This window comes from Chelonoidis abingdonii, chromosome 3 (genome assembly GCF_003597395.2).
Source record: "Chelonoidis abingdonii isolate Lonesome George chromosome 3, CheloAbing_2.0, whole genome shotgun sequence".
Taxonomy (NCBI): Eukaryota; Metazoa; Chordata; order Testudines; family Testudinidae; genus Chelonoidis; species Chelonoidis abingdonii.
In genome coordinates this window covers 152,966,984-152,988,796 of record NC_133771.1, presented here as the reverse complement: position 1 = coordinate 152,988,796, position 21,813 = coordinate 152,966,984, and the positions used below count along the sequence as shown (strand labels likewise).

The 21,813-nt window shown below is 41.7% G+C and overlaps 1 protein-coding gene across 1 annotated transcript in view; it reads right to left on the bottom strand.

Annotated features, from left to right (window-relative positions):
* TTC27 (tetratricopeptide repeat domain 27) overlaps positions 1–21,813 on the bottom strand; it is a 231,511-nt gene that overhangs the window by 207,930 nt on the left and 1,768 nt on the right. The window contains exons 2-3 of the mRNA XM_075064235.1: positions 19,983–20,163; positions 14,853–14,982 (exon numbers count right to left, since the gene is read on the bottom strand). Coding sequence (XP_074920336.1) covers positions 14,853–14,982; positions 19,983–20,163 — 311 coding nt within the window. The remainder of the gene's footprint in view (positions 1–14,852; positions 14,983–19,982; positions 20,164–21,813) is intronic.

Here is a 21,813-nt window from a genome sequence, read left to right as displayed (position 1 = left end):
ATTTGGCTAGAAATCATGAGGTTTTAAAAATATATATATATTTTGAGTTCTTTTTATTTGCCTTCTAGTGTTTGAGCCATTAGAGATTGCATTTTAAAGCTTTAATCTAGAGCAGGAGGGGGTTTCAGAACACACACCAAATATAAAAAAAGCCAGCATAAGAACTGCTAGTGTCAGTGTCCATTGGATCCTGATCCAAAAAGGAGTGGTGGTGGGGTGGTCGCAAAGTTACTGTAGGGGAAGTTGCGGTACTGCTACTCTTACTTCTGTGCTGCTGCTGGTGTCAGCGCTGCCTTCAGAGCTGGGCAGCTGGAGAGCGGTGGCTGTTGGCCAGAAGCCTAGCTCTGAAGGCAGAGCTGCCACCAGCAGCAGTGCAGAAGGATGGCATGGTATGGTATTGCCACTCTTATTTCTGTGCTGCTGCCTGATGGAAGGGCGCTGCCTTCAGAGCTGAGCACCTGGCCAATATCTGCCACATTCCGGCCACCAACTCTGAAGGCAGCACACAAGTAAGGGTGGCAATACCTGACCCCTCCTAAAATAACCTTGCGATCCCCCTGCAACTCCCTTTGGGTCCAGGGCCCCCAATCTGAGAAACACTGGTCTCCCCTGTGAAATCTGTATAGTACAGGGTGGATAAAAATCAATGATTTAAAAAAAATGGATTTTAGATTTTTTTGATAAAATGCTTTTTGAGGAAAAAACCTAAGATAGTTTTAATTAAGATACATCATAGCTCAGATATCTCATAATGGAACAGGGATTATAGATTCTAATTCTATAGTATGAGACAATATATTCATGTAATGTTTAAAAAAAGTTTTGTAAATAAGTTCCAATAGTTCGTGGATTAGGGACTCACTTTTAGGGGTTCAAGGGGCTTCTGTATACATTATTTAGGTTAATCTTTCTATCTACCCACTGGGATTCAGTGCTCAGACTAGAAGATACCAGCAGAGATAGATAGTTTTGCAGTTCTCAAACTGGGGATTTGTGTCTCCAGAGATAACATTCTTGTTAATAGCAAAAATGTTATAAATACATACATACATAAATAATAGAGGTGAGAAATAACAGACCTCAACCTTATTGTCCCTCTGCAAATTTGTGTACACAGAGTCAATCCCTTATCTCTCTCTAAAAGTGCAAAGTTTCAAAAAGTTCAAGGAATAGAAGATTTTGGGGGACTGAATAGATCTGGACAAGGAGAAGAAGTCTGGAGATAAATGTGAGAAGGGAAGCACAGGCAGTAGAAACAAAAATGAAACTGTTTGAGCAGCATATTCCAGAAGTCTTGAGGTCTTTCTGAGTGTAGTCTTCATTGATTTGAGATCTACCATACCATTCTCTGACTAGAAAGGAAAATCTATAATGGCAACAGGCTGTAAAATAGACCAAGTTTGGGAATATTTTAATGAAGTTCCTCGATCTGTTAGTAAGGCATGCGTGCAAAATGCAAACAGTGCAGCAAAGAAATGCAAGGCCTGGTTGCCCAAATGAAACAACTTTGTGAGAAGTGTTCCTGCTTAGGAGGAAGTTTCATTGAAGATGATGAAAGGAACATGTCTGAAAATGCAGGATCTTCAGTTTGGTAAACTTCTTTATTTCATACTTCTTCCTTCTGGACTATTTTTGAATTCTCATGTTTGAGCAAAAAATATAGTTGTTACTCTATGCAGTTGTGATAAAAAAATAAATAGCTGAAATAGATCTTCCTTTTACAATTTCACCTTCAAAGTAGTACTGAGTGTCAGTGAATGCAATGAGTAATACTAAATGAGCAATATGGTAATAATAATTAAATAACTGCACTGACCTATTTTTTTTAGGAGACTCCATCCTCAACATACAGGATTCTGAAGACTATCCATCTTCAAAATCACCATAATTTTCTATAGTTTCAGAGTTATCTGCCAATCAGTGTTTCAGTCACATCATGTATATCACACAGCCACAGTATATCACCTGTAGCAAAAAGAAAAAAAAAAATATCCGTCATCCAGAAACAACCATAGATACGTTTCTGATAAGAACCAGCAGATTACAAAAAGAGAGGACTGATGAAAAAATTGCCGGGTTTGTTTATGCAACAAACTCTCCTTTCCGTATGACTGAGAACCCACACTTCATTAACGTGGTTCAGTCATTAAAACCAGGATAAAGTCCACCTAACAGAGCAGATGATCCAGGCAAATTGCTGGATAAAGTGTATGAAAGAGAAATCGAGCAGTGTGCAAAAGGTCTAGAGGGTGAAACTGTTAATCTGAGTCTTGATGGGTGGAGCAATGTCCACAATGATCCTGTTGTATGTGCTTCTGTGACAACAGAAGAAGGGTATGTCTTTCTTACAGAACAATTAATACATCAAGAAATGCACACACAGCAGAATACTTACAAGAAGTAAAAGTAAAAGCTGTAACAAACTGTGGGGAAAAAAATTCAAATGTCTAGTACGCAGCTTAGTCACAGACAATGCTGCAAATATATCCAAGATGAGAAAAAATTATTTAGAAGAGAGTCCCAAGCTAACAACATACAGTTGCAGTGCTCATTTGATGCACTTCCTAGCCAAAGACTTCCGCGTTCCAGAACTAAAGGCTAATGTTTTCGAAATTGCAAAATGCTTCCGTAACAACCACTTTGCAACAGCTGATCTGAAAAATGTGGGGAGGAACCAAGCTAACTCTCCCACAAGACGTGCAGTGGAACTCAGTAGTGGACTGTTCTGAGCACTATATCAAGAACTGACCTAATCTGATGACAGTTTGTAAGCAAAATCGTGAAAAAATAGATGGCACTATCACAGCCAAAGTTCTCAACACAAAGGTTTAAGAGAAATGCTGAACACATGCTGAGTACCCTGAAGCCTATTTCTGTAGCCTGGAACAAAATGCAGGGAAATTGCTTTTTTATTGCTGACACTGTTGACATTTGGAAGGAACTGAGTGAGATCTTAAAAACAGAAACATTCAATGACAGAGTTAAATTACAAGCATTATCTTCAGCTCATTTTCTTGCAAATATTCTCAATACTCAGTAGCTGGGTCAAACCTGAACTGCTGAAGAAGAGAAGTTGGTTATGACATGGGCATCCAGCAATCATCCCTCCATAATGCCAGCTATAACGAACTTCAAAGCTAAGGGTGAACCATTCAAGAAATATGTTTGCTGATGATGTTTTAAAGACAGTCACACCAGTGAACTGGTGGAAGTCACTTAAGCACTTGGATTCACAGACCGTTGAAGTGATAATCTCACTTTTAACAGCAGTAGCTTCCTCTGTCGGTGTAGAAAGAATATTTTCTTCCTTTGGACTAAATCATTCCAAACTGAGAAATAATTTGGGATCTGAAAAAGCAGGAAAGCTTGTTTTTTTCCCCAGATTATGAACAAACAGGAAAATGAAGGTGAAGACGATTGAGTTAGCTGCAGAGGCCAATATTTTAAGTTTCTCATGTTGACCTGGGTGACATAGTCTATTTAATTTTTTTTTTTAATATTTCATTTAACTATTTTAGTTAAAAACAATTTTAACAAAAACAAACCTGATTTTAAAAAACTGAATGTTTAACTAAATTCAGAAATTCATATGCTTGCTTTGTTAAAATATTATACATTTGCTGTTGAAGAAAAAATCCAGAAAACAGAACGTTGTTTAGTTAAATAAAACAATTTAAATGTCTGTTTGGTGATGTTCTCCTACTAATACTGCATGGCAAGAAAATCCTCCAAATACAATCTTAATGATTAACCTGTTGAACTGGAGATAGCTCACCTCCCAATGACTTCATAAACATCTGCTTCAAGTACCTTTGGTAAATGAAGTAACCAAACTATCATTCATTTTCTGATACAGCTGTAAAACTAATCTGAAAAGTTTTCAAAATAAATCACTTTAAAAATGTATAGTGTGTACCTTCTAAAAATGAAGTCTATATCTATCTCTGAGCTGTGAAGAATATATATTAAGGTTATAACCACCAACAAGAATGCACTTTTATTTAGAAATCCATGATTAAATTGGGTCTTTCTGACTAGTGATTTAAATCAATTTGATTAAATCAAATCCACCCTGTATAGTATAGGGCAGGGGTCGGCAACCTTTCAGAAGTGGTGTACCGAGTCTTCATTTCTTCACTCTAATTTAAGGTTTCACGTGCCAGTAATACATTTTAACCTTTTCAGAAGGTCTCTTTCTATAAGTCTATAATACATAACTAAACTATTGTTGTATATAAAGTAAATAAGGCTTTTAAAATGTTTAAGAAGCTTCACTTAAAATTGAATTAAAATGCAGAGTCCCCCAGACTGGTGGCTAGGACCCGGGCAGTGACAGTGCCACTGAAAGTCAGCTTGTGTGCCACCTCTGGAACCTGTGCCACAGGTTGCCCACCCCTGGTATAGGGTAAAAGCACACAAAATAACAGATTTCACAGGGGGAGACCAAATTTCACACTCCATGATGCATTTTTCATGTTCGTGAATTTGGCAGGGCCCTAACTATGGATAACAGTCTACAGTAGATAGGGCTAAGGAATATTAAACTTGCAGACCACGGCTGCAACTAACTGATGGAGACTAGCAAGACCCCATAGTGGATTATTGTACAAATTGCCTTCTCTAGTGTTTTTTGCACTTCCTGTAAAGCATCTGGAACTGGCCACTGTCAGATGCAAGATACTGGAGTAGATGAAACAATGGGCTGATGCCATTTGGCAATTCCTATCTCATGTCAGCTCCTTACTAGCTCCCTTCCACAGCCTTTGGAAAGGAAGCAAACACACACATCCCATTCATCTCACACACAGAAAAAAAATCTTGTCTGAGTGACTTGGGGGGTGGGGGTGGGGGGCAAAGAGTCAAATCCCCACCAAAATATAATAGGCACACTATGATTTTGGTTACAGAACTCAATGGAAAATAAATAGTTTTATTTTTTACTACTTTAAAAATCCTCGAGGTTGTAGTCTAGATTTATTACACCTAAAAGACATGTAAGAGCAGTATGTGTCTTTCTCCCTTTTCCCTTTTTCCCTCCACCAACACACCCTTGTGCTTTCCCTCTGCATATTGTTTTCTGCCCCAATTTTTACTGTTTGTTTTTTAGTTTCCAATAGACCTGCAACCAAAACCTAAAACAACTGTACTGATGACAAGTAATTTTCCTAGAATACAGAAACTGAAATACATACTGGAGAGTACTTTCAGTGACTGCTCAAAAAACTCTGCGAAGCACAAAACCTGTGCTCACTCCCTACTAATAGCTCCATTCAACAATTCACGAACTCACAAGTGGAAAAACAAAGTATATTTCAGAAGGCATTCTAAATATTATTTAAAAAAAAAGCTCTCTGAAGCACAGCTGATTATGCATTCATTTCTACAAGTCATAAATTAGTAGTCTTTCTGTAACTAAGATCAAATTCAGGCTGGACACTACTTCCTATGCCTATTGTAGTTCCTGAAAAAGAGAGTTAATTGTATTACAGCACATGCTCCTTACACTGTGCTCCTCTGGAGCCAAACAGCCAAGGTAAGGGAGTCAGCAGTGGAGTCTAGGTTACAGCCAGTGAACAGAGGGTGAGCTAAAATTGTATGCTGGTTTGCTGGGCTGCCTGGAACACTTCACATATGGACATTTTTGATAATTAATATTTTGTCAAGTTCTCTAGGAGGTCTAACTTCACTCTCTAGCTACCCAGTCATTGTCTGCAGCAATATTCTTCAGAGAGCCCTACTAAGAACCTCCTTCCTTCTGTATATGCATAGCAAGAAGGGAGCTTGTAGCCAGCTTCAGCAGATCACCATGTTTTGCCTCCTGCAGTGCTCTCAAGGCAGCCTGGCTCAACACCTACTTCCCCACATCTGCCTGAACAGGAGAGGTAGTTATAACGATTTCAGGGGTTCAACTTTCAGAACACTGGGTTCCATGAAATTCTCCAGGCAGCTCAGTTGGCTTGCCCATACTTCTGACTCCCTGTACTTTCTGGATAGGTTTGACCAATGGTTCTCAAACTGGGGTTCGTGAAACCTGGGAGTTCAAGAAATGTTACAGGGAGTTCTCAGGGAAAAAATCCGTCATGGCCGCCAGAGCTGTCCATAGGGACCCTGGGGCCACAGGAGGCCAGCAGCCCAGAGCCCCTGGACTTCCAAGAGCTAAGCAGATCAAAGCAAGCATATTTATCACACAAAGATTTAAACTCCAAGACTCCTTATAGGAAAGGGAGGTGGATATTTTTTGCTGTTTTTAAAATTAAATAGGCAGCTAGTATTGTTTTTTAAATTTTGAAGAACAAGTTTAAGTTTTGTTGTAATGCGCGTTGTTTGCCTGGACTGCTCAAGATCTGAAAGTTTGTGTCGGAGGAACACTGAGCAGGCTTCTTAAATACCTTCATGCTGTTTCACATCTGATACTCCTTGATGAAATACAGGAGCCTTGTCTTACAACAGGCTTATTCAAAGTGATAAAAGCTATGAAAGTGAGATCTTGGAAAAGTGTTGCCGTTTTCATAACATAATAGAAATACTGTAATGATAAATAATAAGTGAGTAATAAGCACGTCATAAGAACAAATTTTATATTTCCAAGATCACTGCTTTTATAATTTATACTCAGGAAAAAGGAGAAAATCCCTGGAAATTATTTTTAGGAGGGGGTTCATGAGACTCGACATTTTAGTGAAAGGGGTTCACAGGTTGTTAAAGTTTGGGAACCATTGGATTAGACTAACTCAAACCTGATGGAAATGAGCTTTCATGTGGGGTGGAAAGAGAATGAAGTTTATTATATAACAATAGACTGAATTAATAATGCCGTGGAAGGGAGTCCCTAATGCAGCACTTGGGGTCATCGTGTTGTGAAGTACATTAGCATTTTTTCACAAGAATTATGAATAGATTCATTGGTCTCTTAGTGAAATCATACTGATACTTTCCAGCAAAGGGAACAGTCTGACGGTGTATAAAAGGATTCAAGAAATGAAGTGCCAATTTGAATGTGTGAGGATAGAGATTCCCAAAGCTTTTACGAAAGTCCCATTAGCTAAAAGAGAGTTTCTTGTTAATTTAAAAGTGATATAAAAATGAACTGACAGGAGAAAGGCCAGCAGGAATTGTTATTTGTTTTAAATACCCTATGGTAGGGGTCCCCACCGTGGGGCCCGCGGGCGCCAGCATCTAAATGCGCCCGCGCCCTGGCCGGCGGTCGAGCATCCGCCGAAATGCTGCCGAATTTCTGTGGTGTTTCAGCGGCAACGCCTCTCGATGATGCCACTTGCTGCCGACAAGCGACGTCATCGAGAGGCGTCGCCACTGAAATGCCACAGAAATTCAGCGGCATTTCGGCGGATGCTCCACCGCCACCACGGTCCTTCGTCTGGCACCCACCAGACGAAAAGGTTGGGGATCACTGCCCTATGGCTTGTCTACAAGAATATTTAGTTCGTGGCAAGTGGAGGTGTAAATCCAAGTGGCCGTATAGACCTTATTGCTCACACTAAAAGTTCTCAAAAGTGCTCTTTAATATACTTCCATTTCAAAGCAGGCTAGCACCAACCTAGTTTTACACCCCAGCTTGCTGTAAACTAAGTGTTCGTCTAAGCCCCAGGGTGTTTAAAATAAATAATTCCTGCTAGCCTTTCACCAGTCAGCTAATTTTAACTAAATTAACAGTTTATGTGGACTAAGCGCTAATCTACACTACAAGCACTACAGTGGCGCAGCTGCACCAATGTAGCTGTGCCGCTGCAGCGCATCTGACGAAGACGCTCCAAGCCAACAGGCAAGAGCTCTCCTGTCAGGATATTAAAACTAATTCTGCGAGAGGCGGTAGTTAGACTGGCGGGAGAAGCTGTGCCACCGACATAGCAATGTCCACACTGAAGCTTCAGTTGGTGCAATTTATGTCACTCAGGGCAGTGGCTTATTTACACCAGGGAGTGACATAAGTTACACAGATATAGGGTTTTTCTACACTATAGGATTAGTCTTTACAGGATCAGGGCCACAGATTGAAAACTTTTTACCACAGAGGCCACCTCTTCCCCCCACCCAAAGTTTTTGATCCCAGAAAGTTCAGTCCAAAAATTTAGATGTGCTTTTTTTCCCCCTTTTTTTTTATTCAGAGTCATTATTTGTCAGCTTTCACCATTTCACATACAAAACCTGAGGCAATATTGGGAAGACTATTTAAGCATTCAAGTTCCTTAATGGCTGTTGTGCATTCTGAGATCACTTCAGGAAAATGGAACACATACCTTCTACTAAACTGTCAGCTGTTCTTCCATTTGGAAGTTATAAACCATCTCAATATTTATACTCGTAAGCATCAAACCATAATTCAATTCTGTTAAAGATCCCACAGGATTATTCTTTAATTTACCTATAATCTAAGTGGGGATAGGATTAATTCAGAGGGGAAGAATAAATGTATACACCCTCATGAACACACCGCTCATGCAAGGCGTCTATAAGGACCTGTAACTAATCTAAAAAAGAGTATTCACAATTTGTTCTTTCATCTGATTTATCAAGGGACAGAAATAATTATGGTCAGACCCAGTTATCAGTGCATTCATAGTACAATTATAATTAGAAATACCTTCAGAGGTTGCTGCTGGCTAGGAGTAGGCATAAACCAAACAGCATAAAGTTAAAACCAAGCTCACACAGAGCTTTGAAAACAAGAAGGGTAGTTTTGAACATGCTTCTGAAATGAATGAGATGCAGAGGTGGGGAAAAGGAAGGCCTATTATGGTATTTAAGATAACATGACATGATTGTGTTTCTTCATTCTTGAAACAGGCAGCAGCACATTTAAGTATGGAAAGTTCGGACTTGAAGTGGCGTAGGAGAAAGCATTGCAGCAATTATAGTGATAGGCGAAGGAAGAATGGGCTAGGGTTTCTTAGCACAGATAGAGAAAATCAGCAGCATTCTTTATTGATCTCTCTCTGAGTCTGCACATTCAGGGTGGAAAAACAATGGATTCAGAGAGAAACAAAACATCTCATCTGGGCTTTTATTTTGTTAATTGATAGAGTATTTCTTCTGTTTTCCCCTATATTTCTTGTTGTAATCTATAACAGGACAATTAAATACTAATATGTGGATAGGTTAGAAAGTTTAAGAATACTGAAAAAAAAAAAGAATAGAAACCGGAAGTTTATGTTTTGTATTTAAATTATCTAGGCTCCGGGAGTGGGGGAAATGGACAGAGGTAAGGGGGGTCGAGGCTGGGGGAGGTGCTGGCTAGCGCTCCCTCCCCATCCCTCATGGGGGCTGGCCCAGAACCAAGCCACGCTCCCTTAGTGAGCATGCTCCCAGTTTGGAGACCTCTGTATCAGTTGATCTATGATACAAATGCTGGACCTTACAATCCTTCCAAGGAGGTTAAAACAGTACCGTATACATTCGTTCATAAGACGAATTTTTTTAATAAAAAAGGGAAGCACCAGAGAAGGGGGTCAGCTTATGAATGGGTATAGAGAGAGAGAGGTGGGACACAGCCCCTCCCCCCAACAGAAGGAGCAAGGAGAGCAGCACAGCCAGAAGGGAAGAGGGAGAGCCAGAGTCTCTCCACTTCTGGCCACGCTGCTCTCCCCCAAGTCTCCAAAGCAGCTGCAGCTCTGGGGCTAGCAGGCTGCAACCATGCTCCTTGGCCCCATCCCCCAGAGCAGGCTGTGACCATGCCGGCCCAGCCCGCTGGAGCACGCTGCAGCCATTCCAGCCGGTCCAAACCACTGGAACATGCAGCTGCGCTGCCCGGTCTGGCCCGCCGGAGCAGGCTGTGGCCGTGCTGCCCAACCTGCCAGAGCAGCTCCAGCCAAGCCAGAGACATCCTCCCCAGATAAGGTGGGAAGGGATGGGATGGGGAGAGTGTATGGGGTCCAAGGCTAGGGGTGGGGTCATGTGGCGGGGGTGGTCACAGGGGTTACTCCCCTGACTTCCAGCTTCTCCCCACCAAAAAAATTTCCCCACCAGTTGCTGTTCCGGTCCATCAGGGTAAGCAGCTGGCGTGCCAAGACACTTTGTTTACTTAGGTTTACCTCCTTGCCTGCAGACACTCAAGATAAACAAACCATGTCGGCCCACCAGCGGCTTAGCCTGATGGCCTGGGAGCCAAAGTTTGCTGACCTGAATTATAGGATCGACTTATGAACAGGTTATAAAAATGTTCCATTTTTACTTATCCATCTTGGGGGGTTAGCTTATAAACGAACCAGCTTATGATCGAGTATATACGGTACTCTAAGAAGTGGACAAAGGCAAATCAATATTAGTTGCTGCTGGATGCTACATCAGTTGTTAAAATCCAGCTTACACAATAGTGCCCATATGTACTAACTCTTAGAATTTATGTTAAGATATCAAATCAAGTTTACTGAAGCTACAAAGGTTTGTTGTTTTTTTTTAAAAAAAAAAAAGAGGAGTTTGTGCCTTCTTTTTGATGTATAAAGGCAGCCTAAAAAAGTCTCTCTTACAAATGGCAGAAATGTCAAAATGAATTAGTTTTAAATACTTTGAACATCCTTTCCTCTCTCAATGAGGTTTCACGTCCTCAGCTTCCAATGTCATAATCCTCCTAATTTCACTGTGAAATTGAACCCCAAACAAGATCTGAACTTCTAATGTTAAATACAATCAGGAAATTTCAGGCTCTCTTTATATATTGAAGACCAGCAAACTGAAAAAACGCAAAAACACAATTTATTTATTTTTTTTGTGGCGAGGGTCAGGTCACCTTTAACATACTCCAAAATAATAGGTCTGCTTTTAATATAAAAATACCATACTTGAATTTAAATATACTTAGAAATACATACCAGCAGACTACACTATAACAGGTTAACCTCACCACTCAAATGTAATTAGCTTCCCAGGAGAACATGAAGTAAAGAATGATTTTTTTAAATTACACAAAATCTTGTATGCATATTTTTCTAATACTCTATTTTCATCATGCTCATTAAATCATCTCCTTGATACTGTAGTTTTTAATCATAGTCATTTATATTGCTTTAATCTTTTTAATAATATAATTCTATATCCAAAGCAAGTCAGGTATGGATGTAAAACTAGCAGAGAATACTTAAATAGAAATGGACCTTGTGGTAGTGAAGAGTCCAATTTGATAAATCAGTCAACCCACTAATATCAGAGTTTCAATTAAGTCTAATTAAAATCATGGGTAACAGTGAGGATTTGTCAGAAACAAAGATCATTCCTTCAAAAAGATAAGGTTAATTCAGTTTTATTCCAGGAGGCTCTCAATGCAGATATTCCACATTTTAAATTCAGTCAAGTCTTGCTATTTGTTATGTTTCATTATTTTCTCAAATAAGTAGCTTAGTACAGTGATTTTCAAAAAAATTTTCTGGGAACCCAGTTGAAGAAAGTTGTTGATCCCTGCAACCCAATGGAGCTGGAAATGAGGAGTTTGGGGTGTGGGAGGGGCTCAGGGCTGGGCCAGAGGGTTGGGGCGTGGAGGTGAAAGCTGCAGGGTGGGGCCAGGGATGAGGGATTCAAGGTGTGTGTGGGGCTCCGAGTTTGGGCTCAGGGCTTGGGCAGGGGGTTGGGGCGCAGGAGTGGATCAGGGCTCTGGGCTGGGGCCAGGGATGAGAGGTTTGGGGTACAGGAAGGGCTCTGGGCTTGGGCTCAGGGCTGGGGAGCAGACTTACCTCAGGTAGCTCCCAGTCAGCGGCGCAGCCGGGGTGCAGAGGCAGGCTTCCTGCTTGTCCTGGCACCGCAGACCGCGCTGCTCCCCAGAAGCGGCCAGCAACAGGTCCAGCTCCTAGGCGGAGGCACGCAAGTGGCTTTGCACGACTCTCACCCACAGGCACCGCCCGCCCTCCATTCTTGTTGATCAGTTCCCGGCCAGTGGGAGTGCAGAGCTGGTGCTCGGGACAGAGGCTGCGCATGGAGCCCCATGGCCCCCCTGCCTAGAAGCAGGACCCGCTGCTGGCCACTTCCAGGGCACAGCACAGTGTCGGAAAAGGTAGGCATTAGCCTGCCTTAGCTGGGCAGCACCGCTGATGGGACTTTTAACATCCCAGTCAGCAGTGCTGAACAGAGCAAGGCAACCCAGTGCCTTACATGCCGTGACGCAGTACTGGGTCGCAACCCACGGTTTGAAAAACACTGGCTTAAGTACATTTATCAGCACTTTCAGGCCACGTGTCTTACTCTTAATGTTATTCTTGTATGGTTGTGGCTACTTGAGGGTACACACTAACCATGATGTCCACTTTTAGTTCCTTAATGTCTCAACAAGTTGCTAAACATAACTTACAAAATAGCAACTAATGCCTAACACACAGTTGCAGCAAAGGTACAAGCAGATATAATATTGCGCTACTAAGGTGAAAACTCTGCTAACCCTCTCAGTTACTAAAAGGAATTATGCCTTGGGGAGAAAAAGTTAGAGCACCTACTGTCTAGAAGACAGCTTAAGCTGGCAGTGGTTGGTGGGAGCTCTCCAGTTCCACACAGGCTAAGTTAGAAGTCCAGCATGGATTCCCTTCTTGGCTTTTGGGTCGATTGTGTGCTGAGTTGTCTGACAGCATAAGGTCCCTGGACCATTTTTTGGGGAAGGGGAAAAGAGGCAAATTTTAACATTGTTTTTGACTAGTTAGGAGGCTGTCAGTAGTCAGCTTCTCCCTCTTTAGTCAGCCCACAACTCCATCCCTGTCTTCATTCATTCTCACACTGTAGTCATGTTGTTGAAAGTGGGGAAGGAGAAAATCTAAGCAAAAGCAAACACGTTTTGCCCCACTTCCAGTCAAGACCATGGGGAGCACTAAGATGTGAATCCTCTAGTCCCTCCCCTGAAGGCCACTGAGAGGGTGAAGAAGTTAGCGTCTCTCTGTTGCTTTGATTCCATTATTCTAGGAGAGTTAATACTAAAGAACCTATGCTGAACCACAGATACAGAAGCACTCATTAGTGCTGGCTGCACTGCTCCTCTTTGCTGTGATCCTGCCAGAAGGAAGAGCTAAGAAGATGAGCAGCCAGCACTGGCCCATTCCTATTCATTAGGGACAGACACACACAATGACTCACTGGGGTAAGCATTCATCACATACTAAGAATAGTGTCTATAATTACACTAGCTATAATACAACTATTCTTGTCCCAAGTTCTGTTTTCTTCATGCAAGAACTGATATCACGAAGTAGTGCAAACAAAGCAGCTCCCTGATCTGTTTTAAGCAATGGTTACGTCAGCTGCTGTAAGAGCTGCAAAAAACTATGATGATGTATATTTTTATTTGTCCAAGATTTAACTAACAGCATCAGATATTGTATTTCTATAAAGAGATCTTTGCAGACACTAACTTCTATTAGTACAGGAAGAGAGATATAGAGAAGTCTTGGTGAGAAAGTGGCAATTACACTTCAGTCTAACTACATATGTCTAAAACATAATACTTCAAAAAGTTATTACTTTGTTGTTTATGAAGAAAAAGATTCTCAAGTAAATAGAATTATCCACCAGTTCTAACTTTAAGAATCCATTTGTCTCAGGAATATAAAAATGCTTAATGATAACCCTATGTTTTAAGGGTTTGATCCTGAAAAGGTGCTGAGCATCCACAACTCCTATTGAAATCCACCTCAGCTATAGATGCTCAGCATGTTTCGGGAACATCAAGCATTCAGTTTCCCTTCTGTTGGACAATCTTATCGACAGTCCTTGAGAAACAGCTTCTTTGTTAATCATTTGAACTGGATCAAAACACTGTAGACTAAATACTCTCACAGCAATTATGAATACACTATATTGCAATTAAAGCCTCTGCCACATCCCAAATAAATTAGAGAGATGACCTAGACCAGGCGTGGCCAAACACAGCTCGCGAGCTGCATGTGGCTCATTTGCACTTAAGTACAGCTCACAGAGCCCTCCATCCTCCACCTACCAGACTAGGGCAGGGGGCGTCAGCCCCGCAGTAGATGCCTGTCAGGGCTTGGGGCTTCAGCAGGAGCAGGGCTTAAGCTACAAGTCCTGGCAGGCTGAAGCCCTGAGAACTTTTGAAGATTATAGTATGTGGCTCAGAGGGTCAGTAAGTTTGGTCACCCCTGCCCTAGACACTGCCTCTGGCTGTTCTGTTGAAACTGATTTTTTTTTTTAGGTAATGTTTCGTTCTGCAGTCTGACCAGTTTGAGATGTTTGGAACAGAATATTATTAATTGGGGAGGGGAAATCCCATGCTATTCTATGTGAGAACACCAGATGGCAGCTTTGAAGGTGCTCAAAAGGCTTTACAAATGTGACATTACCCCTTTCCCAAAGTTTATGACTGCACTTTTGAATCCAATGCCTTAGTCTAATGCATGGCCATGGAAGCCCATTAAAATAGGTGCTTGTGGAGAATCACTGGGATTACCTGGGAGTTAACAAGGTTAAGAAGAATGTTTTAATACAGAAAATATGAATGCTTTGGATATATATCAGATCTTTGCAGAAAGCCACAATCTCAGAGCCACTGAAGTCCGATTCTCAGGAGTTTGCAAGACATAAGTTGCCACAGGTTCTTTGAATACAACATTTCTGTACCTTATATTTGCCAGAAAGTGAAGTGTCCACTCTGAAATACTCTCTTAAGACTATACTTGGAAGACACTCATACAGAGAAATGAGAAAACCCCATGACACTCTCACATTCACCCTAGCAGTAGAATTTGGGGAATTGCTTCAGTTTCACAAGTCCACTTACAGATAGTAAATTGCTATTAATTCACATTGCCTGTATTTGTTTAGGACACGTGTATGCTTGTTTCAGGAGACGTGCGATCAGTGAATAGAAGTGACAATAATTAACCAAAATACAGCTTTTTAAAATGTAACCATACCTCACAGAACTGGTGTAATAATGAAGATGGCAAAAAGTCCTGAGGCTGTAAGTGAACAGGAGGTCCAGTCCAATTGCTCTGAACAAAGAGCTGCAAACTGCCCACACCAAACAGAAATATCAACTTTTGTCTGCAAGACAGATAATCAAAGTAATTAACTGATGATATTTTTCATCAAAAAACGTATTAGAACAGATTTAGTCTCATACCAATTAAAAAAACTTTGAAGCCTTAAAATTTGCTATTTCTTACTGAAAGAAAAACAAAGATGAAGAAATTCAGTATCCAAGACTATAGAGCTGTGTGGGGAAAATAATAAGAGTATGGATATTATATGGATATCAAGAACATTCAGAATTGTCATAATTAATAACAAAGTATTTAGAAGCAATATTAAGTCCTGTGCTTCGTTGCATAAGCCAATCTCTAACTATCAGAGACCAGGGTAAGGCCTGCTGTGGAGAGCAGATTAATCCACACCTGCACACTACAGGAGTCTTACACCTTCCTCTGTAGCATTTGGTACTTGCCAGATAGAGACAGAAAACTAGACTACATAGACCTTGGGTGTGATCCAGTATAGCCATTCTTATGGTCTGGTCTACACCACAAAGTTATGTTGACCTGGTTGTGCATATGTCTACAGTTAAATGTATTTCCCATTGATGTAAGAGCTCCATTATGCCAACAGAGGAACACCACCTCCCTCAGTGACATAGAGCCACGACCAATGTACTTAGGTCAAAGCAGCATGGTGCAGACACCGTGTTACTTACGTTGACCCTCACTATTCTCCAGAAGTTGTCCCACAATGTCCCATGCTGACCACTCTGGTCACCATTCTGTACTCCACTGCCAAGGGGTCATGTAGACCAGAATCATCACACAAATTTTTGAAATCTTTATTCCAGATTGCCCCGCTTGACAAGTGCATTTAGCAGCTCTCCATTGTTGAATGCAGCTGGCCAGCTGACCATGCCACCTACATGCTCCTAATGCGCTCCTGCCTGGAGAAGACAGATTTTTGCATCTCCTGGGCCTGCAGGGAGAAATGGCTGTGTAGGCACAGCTCTGAATCAGCCTTAGAAACGTCAACATCTATGAACAGATTCCTTGGGGGATGCAGAAGGGATAAAACAGGGACCAACAGCAGTGCCCTGTGAGAGCCAAGGAGCTGCGGCAGGCATACAAGAATGCCTGGCAGGCTAACAGTTAATCTGGTGCTGAGCCGAAGGCTTGCTGCTTTTACAATGAGCTGCATGTCATATTCAGTGGAGATACTCACCCCACACACACACCATGGATACCTCCAAGAAGTTCAAGTCACAGGCCCCTGCCGTGAACAGCAAGGAGGAGGATGTGGAAGAGGAACAAGGAGGAGGAGTATGGGGGAACAGGTGACTGAAGGACTCAGTTGCGCAGCAAGCCAGGACCTGTTTTTGACTCAACTTCAGTTCAGCTGGTCCAACAGAGCCAAGCCCAATGCAGGGTAAGTGTGTAGATAAATTTTCAATTACAGGAATGGCACTCCCAAAATAGCAGGGAACATCTTTTTACTTTTCATTAATTTACTTGTCCTAGAAGAGGAAATGGTACAACCAAGAGAGGCAGAGTTGCAATCTGCTTTTCATTCCCCTATAGAGTTCAGTGTGAGAGTCCATCCAGAGCAATTTGTTTTATGTACACAGGGATATCCCTTGAATCCTCCTGAGAGAGCTTGATGACACTTTCACGGAAGTACCCTGCAATCCTCTGCAGAAGGTTTCTAGAGAGGGCTGCCTTATTTTGTCCTCTGCAGCAGGACACTTTCCCAAGCTGCTCAGCGATAAATTCAGCAGGCACCATTGCAGTACGCAGACTAGCAGCATATGGGCTGGGGTGACTTTGGGACGCCAGCAGTAACTATGCCTGCTCCCTGTTACTCTCAGGAGTGAGATATCAGCAAAAATGACCACTGCCTGAGGAAAATGGTGCCAATATTCAGTGGCATTGTCCTATACAATGAAATTCATGCAACTGAGCAATTCCCTCCTCATTTTCTTAACCACCTGCAGGCCATATTCACGATGGCTGTTGCTATGACTGTGCTGGACAAGGAATCCCAAGCAGAAGTGAGATGGGAATCCTTAAAACTTTAATGGAGCAAGCAGAGAGAGTTCAGCATCTTACATTTCTCTTTCTGAAGTAAATACAATTACAATGGTACCTCTGTGTATTTTATCTGCAGCTGCTGCCATTGTGGACTTCAGGGTCTCCCCCTCCACACCCTCAGAATGCCTATGCCAAATAAGGAGGTGAAAGAAGAGGACTCGGGATGACATGTTCAATAAGAACCTGTGAACCAGTGCTACACTGGACTGTGAACACAGGGCCTGGAAGGTGAATATTGCAGACAGCCTGGAGAAGGAAAGAGTGGAGAGGAAAAAGGCCCAGAAGCCCCAGAAGGAAAAGGAGAGGGAAATGCACGAGGACATAATAGGGCTTCGCAGGCAGCAAACACAGATGCTGCAGACTCTGGTGGACCTGTAAAGGTTCAGTCAGTCAGTCTCAGGCTCACCTCCCTCACAGTCCATTGACAACACAATATCCCACCTCAACATTCCATGTGGCATTGGAGGTCACAGCACTATCCCTACCACTCTACACTGAGGGACATTAAAGACAATCACAGCTTCACATACACTAACCTGTGAAAGCCAGGGTTGGTGAATATGTAGCTAAAATAGACATGAATGTTCTTTCCCCTTAATACATTCATAGAACAGAACTTAAGCTTTAATGTTTTAAAATTACATGGGGTTTTTTTTTGCACTGATTTTGTTACAGAATAAAATTCTATTATTTAGAACATAATTCATCTTTATTAGTTCACAACATATGTGGCCAAGTGCTCAGCAGTTCTGAAAGGAACCAATTACCTGCTACTGCAGTGTCATACAACTAATGAAATCAATCTCAAACAAAATGAATAGGTGCGCTGACAATATTATATTCCTACACGTACTGCAATCATCACATTTCAACATTACCAATTATAATCTGCTGGTCAGGAAAGAAAGTCACTGCTTGAAGCTTTCTGAACAGTCTTGTGTTCTTAAAGATGTGCGTATGATGCACCTTCCCTGATCAGCCCACATTGATATTGGTAAAGTGTCCCCGGTAACCTATTAACACTTGCATTACCATAGAAAAGTAGTTCTTTCTGTTTATGTACTCTGTGGTCTGGTGCTAAAATAGGGATATGCATGCCATTTATTGCCACGTTGCAGTTTAGAAACCCCATTACTGCAAAACTATCCACTATATCCTGCACATTTCACAGTCACAGTCCTGTGTATTAGGAGGCCATTAACAGCCCTGCACACTTGCATGCCAATTGCCATGGCGGATTTCCTGACTCCAAATTATTACCAGTCAGTCAGAAATCAATCTGCCATCACAAGCTTCTACAGTGCAATCACAACTTGCTTCTCCATTGTCAGTGCAGTTCTCATGTTGGTGCCCCTGTGCTGCCACTGGTGAGTGCAGAGGGCGTCCTTTCCCCAACCTCATCGGTGGCAGGAAGCGGAGCAGCCCAGCCTCAGCCAGCTCCACTCCGCCAGTTGCCAGCCGTGGTGCTCCGCTTCCCACCGCAGATGAGTGCAGGACCTTTCCTCAGCCACCCACCAGTGACATGGCTGAGGTCAGGGCAAGGAAAGCAGAGCAGGCTGGGGCCATGTCGTTCCGCTTCTCGCTGCAGGTGAGGCATCCTTTCCCCAACCTCTCCGCACTCACCGACGGCAGAAAGCGGAGCGCCGTGGCTGTGAGCTGGCAGGGTGGAGCGGACTGGGGTGGGGCTGCTCCGCTTCCTGCCACTCCCGGTGAGTGCCTGTCAGGGGGCGCGGAGGGGTGGATAGGGTCAGAGCAGAGGGGAGTTAGATAGGGGGTGGTCAGGGAAAAAGGAACGAGGGGCCCAAAGCAAGTTTGATATAATGCAGTCTTACCTATAACACAGTGAGATTTTTTTGTCTCCCGAGGACCGTGTTACATCGAGGTAGAGGTGTATAGGGTAAAAGCACTCAAGACCGGGTGTGTGCATGCGTGTGTGTGAGAGAGAGAGATCAGATTTCATGGTCCATGATATGTTTTCCATGGCCATGAATTTGGTAGGGCCCTACCCATAGTGGGGCATGGGCTCTCATACACGCATTTCCCCCCATAATTTTTAGAAGTTACAGACAGGTCATGGCCTTACATGCATTTTTGTTTATTGCCTGTGACCTGTCCGTGATTTTTACTAAAAATAACGACAAAATCTTAACCTTATCTATTGTACACATTATAAATATAGATGGTTCCTATCCTGCCCCTACTCCCCACCACACCAACTGGGCTGGGTCTGCTCTCCTTGCTACCACTTTCTCTAAAAAACCAAACTAAAACAAACAGCAAAAAAAAGCCCCACTTTCACAACTCCATTCAATTAGGAATCCTTAAACTATATATTATTTATGTGACAAACTGCAAACATTAAATCCAGACATATTAACATTTAGTGTTAGAAAGAGGACTTGAAAGTATTGTACAGTGGAAGTGCTGTAAATGCTTTATAGAAAGTCAGGAGGAGAAAATAGTTCTTACTCATAGGAAATAGTCCTTGAGTTAAGATCTGTCATTTTAAAAGGATAAAAATATTTTCACAGTGTGACTCACACTGCATAATGTAAACATTGTGTTATGTCATGTTTTGTGGAACTTTAATTATTGACATGTATGTAGTCTGATGTTTACAGAATTACAAACAATGATCAATTGTTTGTGGACGCAGAGGAAAGGTGAGTTTAATTTAAAACTGATTAATTTCTTGACTCCAGTAGCTTCGAACAAAAACACTGCCAACAATGGATGTGACTTCAAAAAAAACACCACCACCTGAACCCACTATGTTGAAATACAATATAATGAAAGAAATTAATTCATTATTGATTTTTCTGTTTATAAATAGATTTCTTGGGTTTCATCTCTGAGATCTGTCCTCCTGGAACAAAAAGTTTAGAGGTCCCATACAGTCAACTTTTATAGAAGATAAAATGACCTCTAATAAAACTAAACCTCTTCTAGCCTCACATATAACAAATGAATGATTTCCACCTTTCCATGTTATCAGCATCTGCAACAGAACAGTCCAGGTATGCTACTATCAGCTTCTCCAAGTAGGTGTCAATATTCTCCTCTGTCATCGTGAGTGTAGTGAAAACATCCTGGATCACTTCACTTAATAAAATGGCCTCATAGTTCCCTTCGAAATGCAACTGCAGCAAGGATTCACTTCCTGGAATTAAAAAAAATAAAAATCAGAGTGCGATGACAGCAAGATAGAAAACAATAGATGTTTTAAGGCACATAAGACTGATCCAAAACAAAATTTTAAACATTCCCCATTCATCCTAGGAAAAAAGAATCTCTGTTCACCTGACATTAAATGCAAATACACCCTCTTCAAAACAGAACACCCCCGGCAGGCTGAGATCTTAATGTTCAAGCTGAATTTTACAAATCAGTGCTACCTTTTCCCAATGAAAATATGAATTGCTCTATGGAGTTCAAGCATAAACAATCATTTTTCACCACCACTAAGGAAACCTCAAGTTTCAGGCAAAAGACCTGAAAATATTTTAGATGTACAGGATGTACACATTAAAAATAAATAGAAAGATCTTAATGGTCTTAAGTGAGACCAGCACTTGTAGTGCAAAAATGTCTTAAATGCCATAGGTAACTCACTGAGACACTAGCTCCGTATCACAGGCTAGAGGATCTTTTCAGAGATCATGAGAAAATTTTCTGACAAGGAATGAGAAAGGATTAGTTCAACACACTCTTATAAAAGGAGTTCAAAGAATAAGTCTCCATCTAACATAGCCTATGTCACACACCCTTTCCTTTAGCTGCCAAAGATATTCACAAGGAATAAGCAAGATAAATTCTTATATAGATAAGGAAATTATTTACCATGGTAACTTTACCACTTATCAAGAAGTTTGTACACAGAATGGGATTTTCAGAAATGCTCAGGCTAGGCCTAATTCTATTCCCAGTGAAGCGCTGCAAAAAACTATCATCCTACATTGCTGAAAAGTAGGAAGGCTTCTCAAACAGCATGGGTCTATTTCCCTTATGATGGACAACAAACAGCATGCGTGTTTTCCTGCAGGTCAGTACATTCAATCCTCAAGAAGCACTGGACCTCTGTAAGTACTCTGTCTTGACCCAAGACTTGTGAATTTGACTCATGCTCTTCCTGGCTGATGAAAGGGTCGTGAGCAACTGTTGCCACTCACCAGAACAGCCTATCCCTTGTTTAAGGAAGGAATGTGATAGTGTGACCAACAATGAAGAAACCCATCCTGGATAAATCCGTTTCAACAACATAAGCTACTACTGTGAGCACATCAAACCTCTCCTTCATTCTATAAACTGAATTATTATATAATAGCAAATCAAGTTCAAGATCTTGGACCTTATCTTCAAGGTGCTCAATGGACTGGACCCAGCATATCTAAAAGATCACATAAAGCTCCAGGGTGAAGACCATGGTTGACAACTCCACTCCTGAAACACCACAGGACTCTCTACAGTAAGGGTGAAGCACAAATGAGCAACAGACAGAGCTTTGTCAATGACTAGTTTGAAGGTAAAAATGAACTCCCCTAGGAACTAAGTACCATTACAAACCTTCCCACCTTCTGTTCCACGTACAAGGTGCACTTCAACATTATTGTCTCTACAAAACAAACACAGCAGCATTACCTTGCACACACAATTCTCTCACCAGGGAGGAAATAATAGAGAAATCATATGACAGATGTTGGTCACATCACTGAATAAAAAACTGGAAGGTGCTTGGATATTACTGTGATGGAATTGGTATAAGAACATTCTTTGAGTAAAACAGACCAGGGTCATCTGGATCTGTATCATT